This window comes from Xylocopa sonorina, chromosome 7, assembly GCF_050948175.1.
Source record: "Xylocopa sonorina isolate GNS202 chromosome 7, iyXylSono1_principal, whole genome shotgun sequence".
NCBI classification, from domain to species: Eukaryota; Metazoa; Arthropoda; class Insecta; order Hymenoptera; family Apidae; genus Xylocopa; species Xylocopa sonorina.
Genome location: NC_135199.1, coordinates 11,061,626 through 11,073,262, shown reverse-complemented (window position 1 = coordinate 11,073,262; position 11,637 = coordinate 11,061,626). Strand labels below are relative to the sequence as shown.

Sequence of the window (11,637 nt, the reverse complement as noted above, 5' to 3'; positions counted from 1 at the left end):
TCATAGCAGACTATAGATAATTCGTGGCTCTATCCATTAGACTTGGAAAGGTACTGTATCAGATAAGAGAGGGTGACACAATTATGTTTGAATTGTGATTGGTCGTCACCGAATAGGTAGCTTTCCGTGTCTCATGAACAATAATTGTCAGTGACATTTCAGCTCCAGACGGCGGTCCACGGTGATATATAAGGGCAGTGAAAAAGAGAGTACCTATTAAATATTGTGCACAATTAGCAACAAGACAATCGCCTTGATCGTAGTGAGATACCGTTGCATAAGAACGTTATCCTGAACAATTACGTGTACTACTTCGTACGTATATACAAATGTATATTTATTTATGTATAATAATTTAATTAATTCAGAAAATTAATTTTTTCGACTATTTTTATCAAAATTACCATTTTTTAATATATACGTACTAAGTGCGTGAAAAACCTTTCACGTATACGTGCGCTACGTGCCTTTTAACACGTACACTACATTATTTTATAATATATGTATAATTAATATATTTTGTGTTTTTATCTTGCTTATCTACATTTCATGCAATTATAGATCAAATATTATATTATATATTGTTATTTTCTTCCATCACGCGTATCTTTGATCTATTTACTATGGTAATTATTTTAAACGCCGTACTTGGGTGTATTTAAACGCTTTCTTTACCGCGAAAAAAATTGAACGGTGATCATGAACGCATCTATAATAATAAATACATAATTAAATGCTGCAAAGTATTTCAATTTATTTACATGTTGAACTAATATGGGTAATTGCGTCGTTTATAATAATATTGATTCATTACAAGTACCAATTTGTACAAATTACCTATTTTGCATTTGTTATACGGTGATGCTTTAGACTTGAAAGTGATAAGGAAATATTATATATATATTTTTACTTAATATTTAAAAATTGTATTAATTAAAATGAAAGTATTATAAGAACATAGAATGTATGCTTTTATAATTCTTCCTTCATTTAGTTTTCATTTATGCGCATCATACGATCTTTTAAGCCATTCGCAAACTTTCAATATACTTATGTAAGCTAAACATTCAGGTCTTTTAATGATACTTGTCTACTTGCAGCTTATCGTGGCGCCATACACGTAATCACAGGAATACTTCGCATCTGTTAATAGTTCTCTTGATTTTTTGGAAAAAGGAAGAGGAAAGAGGAGAAATGACCACGGGATTAAAAACTATGGAATTTTTGCGATTAGGCCGACGAATTCGCCGACGTTTAAATGCACGAAGCGGTGAGTAACCGCAGTTCAAATATTATTTTCATTCAATCCGCATCGGCGGCATTATCAAACGATCCATACGATAACAGACTGAAACGTGATTCCGTTTAATCAATTGTTACGACTTTCCGCACGTGGTACTGTTTATGTCGCACAATCGTCACGTTCTTATATGTTCAGCAAACAAAGACATGCTTAAAACTTATTATTAGAATGAAATATGAGCGAAAGTACAGTACTCAAAATACATCCGAGAAACGTTTCGAGTCAGTCACCTGATTATTCAATAAAGAGTTCAATTAATTTGAAGTTTTGCTATGTTGTAAGGTGTCCCAGGAGGATATTCTCGCGCTGCACAAAGTAAAGAATGGAATGGAAGAAAGAAAGTTTCCGAAGAAGTCTTCTTTATTATATAGTCAAAGTAATTTGAGAGTTAAATAGCTTTATATATTATTTCAATTCACTGCTTAGAAAATGCTTAGAAAAATGCTTAGAAAATTAAAAATTGCACATTTTATACGCTGAATATTTACTGTTTCATATTACAAGTGCGATTATTCAAGTAATGACTATTACTTTGGTTGCTTAATGCTGAAAGTTCAATTATTTGGTTGTCCGCTACGATACATTTAAATCCCTCTTATTGGAAGCGATCTAAACTGCAATTACATAATACGCAATTGGTTTGACAAAGCGCGGCAGAAAAAATTTATCGAATACTTTTAACTGCCACATACCACAATATGACACAATGAGTTATGGCCACTTGTAACTTTTCCATAAATGGCAACGTAAACGTCCAATAACTCATCGTCGAAACCGTCGAATCACAAGAATATTTCAAGACGTTTATTACACGCTTTTCATTCGCCGCGTATGCGTAATAAACGCAAATATATCGCATATAGTGGAATTTATCTATCTCTCTATATATACATATATAATGAACGATTATATAGAAAAAAAAAGATTAAAAAAACTGAAATCTTTAGTAGAAGAGACGATGCAAGGAACGAGAATCAAACAGTTCGTTGATTTGCTTGTAAATATCACGACCGAACGTCATTCATGTTTGCATTCTGTGAATTAAAAATTTCTACTTCAGATTAGAAACGTCTAGCTACTCTAATCTTTGTGTACTCATTGCGCGTTCTTCTTTACATAAGAGTAAAAATCTTCTCTGGCTAATTCTGTAACAATTGTTCCAAATATCAGTTATTTACAAAAGAAGTTGTATAATTAGGAAATAAATATTTCAAGTCTAGTATTGTAATTGATTGTTTGTTGTATGATCGCGTAAGTGAAGATTGCAGTAGTGAATATGGATCTATTTTATGTTTATAATTCGTGAAATTTATTTTTATTTCACGTAGTGAGCGATTTACTTCTTGCTGACGGAGTAGAGAAGAGGAAGCGAGTCTCATTGAACATCGATACGAAGATGCTGAAGATTGGTTTTATCGGAGGTGGCAAGATGGCTCAAGCTCTCGCCAAGGGTTTTATACGAGCTGGTATAAATAGCAACAGATATTCATTTAACTCATTACGTGGTATCGATATCTTTTATATCTCAACATTTGCGCCAAAATTTTAATGTTGTTAATTAAGATAACTAATCCAGTTATTTTCTCACAAATTTTATTATGATTTAATATGAATTTCAGGGCTAAGCAAGGGTGAAATGATGTTAGCCAGCTGCCTCCCGAATGACGTGGGTAGCATAGACGCGTTTAAGGTGAAAATAATTTTTATTCATTGTATTAATTTAATTTTCCATCGTTGCATTTTCAGATGTGTACAGATAACGCTGATAAAAAATAATCGCCTGACTAGTGTTATCAACCTTAAGCGTTTGCTTTGAAAAAACACAAAAATAATAAATATTTCTTGTTTGCTCAGCAAACAGATATCGTTGGTGTAAATACATTTATGAACCTCTTAATACACACAATAGCAATAATCATTGTTTTCAAGTGTATGTATTTGCTGGTATAAGAAATCAGGAAAATAATTGACGATTTCAAGTTGATTGACTGTTGAGATTAAACGTGTTTACCTATTCATCAGATCATTGTCACATTACTGGCGGTTTCAATGATACCATATCTTACTATAAGATTTACTCGTTCGTTAGTTACATTGATGCATTTTCCTGATAATGTATTCCCAATCAGCAACTGATCGATTATTATTTTCGGTCATTATCGGGTTTAGGAAAATTACCAATATCACATCTCTGTATCTTTTTATACTATTTGTTTTACAACAATTTTATGAATTGTATTGCAGTTATACTGATTGCAATTTGCTTCGATCTTTTTATATTTACATCATAATTAATGTTTAATTACAGGAAATAGGTTCAGATACTGTATTTACAAATGGACCTGTGATTAATTATGGCGATGTTCTGATTTTATCAGTAAAACCACAGGTGGTTCCACAGGTTCTTCCAGAGTTAAAGAATTACAATAAACTGTTGCTCTCTATTGCTATGGGCATTCCTTTGGCGTCGTTAGAAAAGGTAAACTAATCGCCAATTATTACTTATTAACATATTAGTAATATTAGCATATTAATTAATTACAATTGTAGGCCCTGCCTGACGGAACACCTGTAATAAGAGTAATGCCCAATACGCCAGCCCTCGTGGGTTGTGGTGCAACGGTATATGCTCGTGGAAAGTCTGCCGGTGATAAAGAAGCTGAAATAGCAGAAAAATTATTTTCCGCCGTTGGTCTGTGCGAAGAAGTACCTGAAAACTTAATTGATCCTGTTACGGCCTTGGCTGGTTCTGGACCTGCATATGTAAGTAATAATATCTTAATATACACGCAGTTATTACCATTAATGTTTACAATAGATATCGAAATATTTTTCCAACGCAGGTATATATGATGATAGAAGCTTTAGCCGACGGAGCAGTAAAAATGGGTCTCATGAGGCCAATCGCATACAAGTTAGCTGCGCAAACTGTTCTCGGAGCTGGTACCATGGTTCGAGATACGGAGAGGCATCCAGGACAACTTAAAGATGATGTAGCCTCTCCAGCAGGTTCGATAAAATGCTATTTGTGATATAATGCAAAACTATTCATACAAACGTGCATATTAGTTAATAATATTAATATATTTGCTATTTATTGATAGGATCTACTATAACCGGAATCCACTATTTGGAACAACATGGATTGAGATCAGCTGTGATCGGAGCAGTTGAAGCGGCAGCAAAGCGATGTAAGGAAGTCAGTTCAGTTTCCGAGAAAAGTTAGATCTGTTGAATGATTGTAGAGAAAAGATTTGATGGTAATGATCGGTAAAAGCAAGGAAGATAGAAAAACATAGCTATAGTCGTTAAAGTTATGAAAAAAGCAAACTTTAACTTAGTACTTTCTTATGTGTAATTTCACAATTGTTTAGTGTGCTTGTTTTATAAAAAATATGTACTGTAAATTTCTGAAAAAGTATTTTGTATATTTTGTATATAATTCTTTTAAAATGATAAATATTGAAATGATTTATTATTGTGTGCTTAAAGTGTAGCGACTAAAGGTATAGATCTGTTATTTTTTGACAGTATATATAACATATTGTGTAACAATTGTGTATAAAAATGCATGTAAATATGTTTTATATTTAATAGTCACATTAATTATGCTTATGCTGTTAGCATAAACGTAATAAGAACATCAGGATACGTTCTGTCTGGACACGAAATTTTTTGATAAACTTTATGGAAGTTATAGAAAGTATGATACAAAATATAATTTTTTAATATTTCAATATACATAAAATTATGTATCATTTTTATACTATTATTTTAAACTGAATACATATCAAATACTGATGGACATATCGAAATGCTATAATAAATATTAATATTATAAACACTATAATCACTTTGTTTGTGTTTTTATAAATAAAATATATTATTGTTTGTACTAGTAATATTTAAAAGGTACTTTAACAGTCCTAAGGTAGAAAATACTTATAGATATGATTAAAATATATAGCAACATTAGGAACAAAAACGATATCGACCTGTTTTGTAATATAAAAACTGGTTAACATTGAAAAATATAAAAAAAGTGGTTGGCTTATTATAATTTTTGGAATAACATTTGAAAGTCAACAGTTTTCTTTAGAATCTGATCATTTAAAACCAAGTGTAAACTCTGTCTTAAACATTTCCCTGTAATAACTTTCCTTAACTATATCACTGTCTGGAACACCTTCTGCTTTACATTTTGATATATAAAGTTTATGCATAGCAACTATACTTAATTTAGAATCTAAATATCTTTTACCTGTACAATTCAATGGATCTGTAGATTTTTCTGTTGGAAACGATTTAATATGTTCGCGTACGCGGTCTTTAACGTTTTCGGTTTTTTTAGTCTTTGGTGAATGCTTTCCTCTTTGATCTGGTCCTATTATTCCCTCAGGTGATATTCTTTTTTTATCCATCACATGACGTACGAACTTTTCGGACAATGCGAATGTGCTAAGGAACATGCATTTACATACTGTAATAAATTCTCCATTCAATAAAAGAGAATAAGTGAAAGTAACTTGTCTGCGATGCCCCGATTTAACGTTCCCCCGACATCGAGTTCGTTGTTTTGGTGATTCTTTAACTGACAATGCAACACACTGTTTTCGTTGCTCCCAATTAAATGTTTTCCAAAAGAAATTATGTAACTCTTTTCGTGCCATTTCATTTACTTTCTCGGTGCAACGCATGCGGCATTTACAAGGTGGTCCCATTATTTTTGCAGGCACTATTTTTCCCCCAACTCCTATATACTCTTCACCTCTAAGTCTAGCAGTTTTTTTTATGTTCACTTTCCATAACTCTGGATGTTTTGTACGTCTTAAAGACTCTTTGTCATTTACAATTTTTGATCTTTTCAGTTGCTTAGATCTCGTAGGTATTGCTGCTTTTTCTGATGAATTTGAGAACCGAGCATTCGTTGGTTCATTCGGTAAAAAATAATCTGCAAGTTTATCAAATTATAAGAGGTTAATATTTTATATATTGTTGTTTGTTACTTGTTAATGAATTGTTTGTTGAGGATATTGCATCATGTTGAAAGTCAGATTGTGTAACCATATCTGTAATAGATGTTTCTTTCCACCATTGGATATTTATTGGTGCATCTTCTGAAAAACCTACAAATCGTACAAACATAAAAATTTTAATAAGAAAGAATTGAAATTAATTTGTATAGTGATGATATATGTTCATCCCTTTTTTACTTACCTAAATTATTTTGATACTTGTAATAGATTTGGGTAGACAATAGTTGTTCTTGGTTCATATTCATTTTTGTGCATCGAACCAAGATTCTGTTTCTTTCTTCATTGTTTATCAATTTTGATTATTTGGATTTTTCACTATCATACATTGCTTCATCAAGTCATTCATTTATTATACATTATTCATTTTTTGTACATTTAGATAATTATTTAAAATTACATATAAAAATTGTAGAGACATTAGAGGTTGTTACATATTATCCATTTTGCACTTGTATAATTACTTAGGTTATGTCACATTTCCTTCTTTCTAAGTAATTCTATTTGCCAGGCAGGACGTGACATGTATTATAGTACAAATTGAGGTAGGGGGGATGGAAAGTTTGAATTATTAACAAATAAATTAACTCAATGAAACTAAATTAAAGCAAGACAAGAAATAGATTAAGAAATAATGGTAATATAACTTAAACGTCATATAAAATTTTCGTATTTTGAATAAATAATTCAAATTTTAATGTTGGAATTGTACTAAAGGTGGCGACGTGTAGCAAGAAGTTGTTCAATTATCATTCGTTAGTTCAAAACCGTGTAATGGCCGCGTTCTGTGAAAGTGTTGTGATCTCTCCGAAAATATTGAAAAATATTTCAATATATGGAAAATACGTACACTAGCAGTATTAAAAAACAAATATAATTATGTCACACTATCGATTTATCAACTTTCCATTTCTAATTAGTGTCCACTCTATTTTAATTTAAAGCTAAAATTGTTTACAAATTGTTACATTCTTTTCATCCGCGATCACCCATGTTGAACATCTTTAAATTTAATAGTCGAATGTAATTTCATTTAAAAGTGAATTAATGCATAGTTAGAACGACGTATAAAATAATATCTCTTTAAATATTTGTTTCAATTTAACTTGACAAGAACTTAATCAAAGGTTTGTTAGTTGATCTCTTCTACGGAAAGCTCTGAAGAGATTCAAATTCAGGTTTCCAATGGCGCCGTTAGATGGCGTCACGTGGTTCGATTACGTTCGTGCCTGGTAGTAGGAAACTTGTTCGGCAAGTGGCGTTCGATGCTGGAAGTGCGATGTGTAGTGCGTGTAAACAAAAGTGCATTGATATTGTGCGAAATGTTCGGCAACGGTGATGTAAGCTTATAATAGATGTTAACTTCGTCGTACGATTCTTTGGGCGTAGCTGTCAAGGAGTGCTTTGATCACACCGTGGGCGATTCCAAACTGCACTGTGGGTGAGTACCTTTTAGGTTATCTATTAGTTTATCGCCGTGTGACTGATTCTAGATACTCCTTCTTCGTTAACTACTATCAGAAATCATTTTATAAACTAGAAACGACGACATCTTCCTTCGTCTACCACTTCCTTTGTTCCTCTTCTCGATTATCTCCTTCATTTATTGACACATGTATATTGCACATATATATTTGTACTATATACACTTTAAATGTTGTACAGTTGTTAGAATACTTTGTTTTTTGTTATAATCTTGACGATGTTATCGATATTAATCAATTTTGACGATCAGCCTCGTTTGAGTTGTGCAATGGTACTTGACTCTAGTAACTTCTTTCTCCAGACCGATTTCAAGGTTACACATTGTTTGTAAAATTGCTCTGTATTACGGTCTTTAAGTACATATATTTAAATTCTGTTTATAAATACCGTATCTCTTTATCATTTGTAATTGTGTTAAATAATTAATTTTGAAATTCATACGTTTTCTTCAATGTATATATTTTTGTACACATGTTTATAGCAACGTAATTATTATTATATGTAAGTAATTATATGTGTCTGTAAGCACTCATGTTACTACAAAAAAGTAATTCGTGTTTCATATTATGCTGAGGTTCGCTTTATTTACGTTAAAAGGAATGATTTTTGTATCGCCTTCGATAGCTCAGTTGGTAGAGCGGTGGACTGTAGTTGGTTAAATGCTTGAAGAAATCCATAGGTCGCTGGTTCGAATCCGGCTCGAAGGAATTTTTTTTTCATTTAAAAGTCATCATTTTTTCATCTACTTCTGTTCCATTATTTTTTTAAGCTTATTGCTTATGTATAATATAAAACATAACCAATCGTTTAACAATATAAAACCAAGAACAATGAAAACGAGGAAATCATTTTTCCATGGTATTGAGAGAATGTATTCTTGTGTTTTTCATACATGTTGATTTATTTTCATTTTAATCTGTTTAGTTTCACGATTATTATTGTCCATTCTGTACTGCAAATGTTTGCTGCCCTCTGGAAGTGCAACTGCATACCACGCTACACGTACTTAGCGATAATGTAGTGCACATCATGTATGCCACGCACATCGCTCGCAAATCAAGCAATTGAGCCACGCATGAACAGTTTGGTCGAAACAAAATATTACGTGCGTCCCCATTGATGTCAAGTAAGTAAAACAAGTTTGAAAAATTAGTCGTTAAAGTTAAAAATACAAAAATAATACCAACACCGTTTTATATCACATATTATGAAAAAGTAGTGTGTTTGTCATGTGTAAAACATACTGGTTCGTTTCAATCACAACTCGATAGTTGAAAAGCGATGTCAATAACGAAATCGATAAAGAATCGACGGAAAAAAAAAAAGAAAACAGAGCGATGCAGAGTTAATCGAGCGTGTCGCGAAGGAAAAGGGGATTAATCTTCCCGGGCGATCGAGCGGATCGCTCGCGAGACGGGACGCTGATACACCGCGCCGCCCGCGTCCACGTTAATTTATCGTCGGCCCGCTCTAATCGTCCTTCGTAATTTATTACTACTCTGTTCATATTTATTGGAGGGGCGACGGTGGACGCGGCCGCCCCGGTGCATTGTGCCCGCGAAATTGCTTATATTGTTGCCCGCTGGTCGCATCGCGATAAATTATTCGATCGCGAAGGTGTGATACCTGACGCAGACCCCCTCTCCATTCCTGATAGATCGCAATTGCGGCCAGGCATGATTTGATACGGTGCGCCGCTGGGCTTTGTGCTCTCTGTCCTCTCGTGTATCAACCTAGAACCCGGTCGCCTCTGTATTGCGAAACGTTCGTCGATGGGAAACTGATTTTGAGTTCAGTGATTCCGATTTTATTGTTTTCTCGGAATTGATGGAGGCAAATGATGGATTGGGACAGAGTTTCGTTTATGATGTAATGGAATTTTTATTACTTTAAGGGTGGTTTCGCGGTGAGAATTGTTTCTCGTTTAGAAGCTTAATGTATAAACGAATGTATACCAGGCTTTTAAGTAGGGTTCTCCTTGATATTTAACAAATTTTAGAAAGTATTATTTATCAATTAAATTTCATAGTGTGTCCTATTAGAAGTTAAAAGCGCTACTATTAACCGCATTCTTCGCGTGTTGCATGAGACTGATTCCTCCTCGATTCGCGCCATACCCTTGCGTAGCGCTCGTCCGTTTAAATATTTGCCTTCGGAATTTCGACGTTGGCCGACCACCAACCAGGCGCGTAGCTTTTCGTCGTTTGAATAACGATAATCGCGACTGCCTGGCCGCGGCCGCAATTTCGCGGTGGAACGCTCGTTCGTCGAGGGACGGACGCCGATTTTCATCGCCGTGAACCGAACGGGCCGTGCGCGCCGATCGAATTTCACGGACGATTACGCGAAACGCGACCGGCCCGTGTAATCGTTCCCTCGTCGTCTTTCGCTTTCTTCCGTGCACCATAATGGCGGTCGTATTCGAATTCCATGCGCGCGGCACCCGTTTTCCCGCGAATTATTAATTACTCGCGCGTTAAACGCGCGTTTACACGGATGAAACGATTCGCGAGTCGCGCGGGAGGCGGAGGGGACGATTTTGATGGATAGTCGGGCTCGATTCGGGCAAGATAGAACGTTGCCGTTGGCAGACAGCCCGTGTGACTCGTAACCGCGCCGTTTGAACGCGTGTTTCCGCCCGATGGAGGGTGAAACTTTGCTTTTCCCCGCTGGCCTGACTGTGGGGTGAGCGCGGATCATAGTCGAGGGTGTGCAGCGAGGATTTTGTGAATCCGGTCCACGTTACGTATATAAAATTCCGTTCCATTCATTGGAATGTTACAAGTTGAAACAATTGCGAGAAATAGTCACCCGTAACGCTAAAAAAGAAAAGGGAGCGGTAAAAAAACGTTTATGGATATGATTGATTTTTCACACTCGAGAAGCATCAAGAATATAAAAATAGTAACTCGCCAGATTAAAATCTTCTTGGACCCATTTAAGAACCGACCGTTGCCTCGAAGCAACGTTTCATTTTCCGTTTCGTTTCGAGTCAATTTAAGATGCTAGAATGTAAGCTAGGACCGAAAGCTGGCGGAGTTTGAAAGCGTCGAGCAGCAGGGTGGAAACGAAACTGTTAAAAGCGTTTCATTAGCCGGACGTGCTCGACGCGGCCATTCTTCGAAGGGATGACCAGCGTGGTCGAAGACGCGGAAGGAGAAACTGCTGTGGGATCAATGTTGGCTGGGAGACTGGTATTTGTTTGGGACACCGGTCGGACGGGATCGATTCGAGATAGAACTCTTTCATTAAACCCGGAAGAACGCCGCCGCCGCGTCGTCTCGGAAGCGCCGCCTTGGCTGGATTTCTTGGGGAACAGGTGCGTCGGCGGTGGTCCATTTCTTTTGTTTCGTTCAATAAAGGAACTTGTTTGCTGGAATGGATTAGGGTTCGATAATGAATCTCATATCGAATGATTTCTTTCCCTGCTCGAAGAACCTCGTTGGTGGAACAGATTAGGGTTGCTACGCCGGAGGACACGGTCCGATAATGAATACTATAAGGGAATCTGTTATTAAAATAGATTAAGAGTTGTTACGGTCGGGAGAGATCGAAGTTTAATAATGGATATTTTAATATCGCTACGTTTTATTTTACTTATAAATTAGTTATAAATTATTTAAGACCAGCTCAGATATCAGAATGAAATCTGTAATTGCATTTCGTGGTTAGACGTGCAGAAATTTGATTAAATAGAAAAGTGGTGGATCCTTTTGCCAGTCGCAGAGTCGTAACGATAAAAATATTTAAGGGCGAGAGATTTTTCCGTACATTAATAATTCGGTACGGCGGTGTGGTAACAGATTTCGAAATATT

General features: G+C 35.2%; 3 protein-coding genes and 1 non-coding gene across 5 annotated transcripts in view; 3 read left to right on the top strand and 1 right to left on the bottom strand.

The window, feature by feature from the left end:
- The first annotated feature begins 1,100 nt into the window (after nt 1-1,100).
- Nucleotides 1,101-5,040, top strand: LOC143425100 (uncharacterized). 2 transcript variants are annotated; one of them, XM_076897601.1, is made up of 8 exons: nt 1,114-1,270; nt 1,595-1,679; nt 2,632-2,769; nt 2,923-2,993; nt 3,612-3,782; nt 3,854-4,066; nt 4,147-4,312; nt 4,408-5,040. In XM_076897601.1, exons 1-8 carry the CDS (start codon nt 1,259-1,261, stop codon nt 4,527-4,529), a joined length of 978 nt encoding a protein of 325 aa, XP_076753716.1. In that variant the 5' UTR covers nt 1,114-1,258; the 3' UTR covers nt 4,530-5,040. The 2 variants fall into 2 exon arrangements, with proteins under 2 accessions (XP_076753717.1, XP_076753716.1); XM_076897602.1 differs by lacking the exon at nt 1,595-1,679 and having other exon boundaries at nt 1,101-1,270.
- A 153-nt stretch (nt 5,041-5,193) lies between these two features.
- LOC143425099 (uncharacterized) lies at nt 5,194-6,650 on the bottom strand. The gene is made up of 3 exons (XM_076897600.1): nt 6,521-6,650; nt 6,310-6,429; nt 5,194-6,254 (listed from the first exon to the last, which is right to left on the bottom strand). The coding sequence occupies exons 1-3, from the start codon at nt 6,582-6,584 to the stop codon at nt 5,410-5,412; spliced, it is 1,029 nt and encodes a 342-aa protein (XP_076753715.1). The 5' UTR covers nt 6,585-6,650; the 3' UTR covers nt 5,194-5,409.
- A 938-nt stretch (nt 6,651-7,588) lies between these two features.
- Nucleotides 7,589-11,637, top strand: part of LOC143425102 (von Hippel-Lindau disease tumor suppressor-like) — a 57,048-nt gene continuing 52,999 nt past the window's right edge. Inside the window, exons 1-2 of the mRNA XM_076897605.1 lie at nt 7,589-7,777; nt 8,746-8,947. The gene's annotated coding sequence lies outside the window, so the exon portion shown is untranslated. The remainder of the gene's footprint in view (nt 7,778-8,745; nt 8,948-11,637) is intronic.
- Nucleotides 8,436-8,528, top strand: Trnay-gua (transfer RNA tyrosine (anticodon GUA)). The gene is made up of 2 exons: nt 8,436-8,472; nt 8,493-8,528. It is a non-coding gene; the product is annotated as a tRNA-Tyr (tRNA).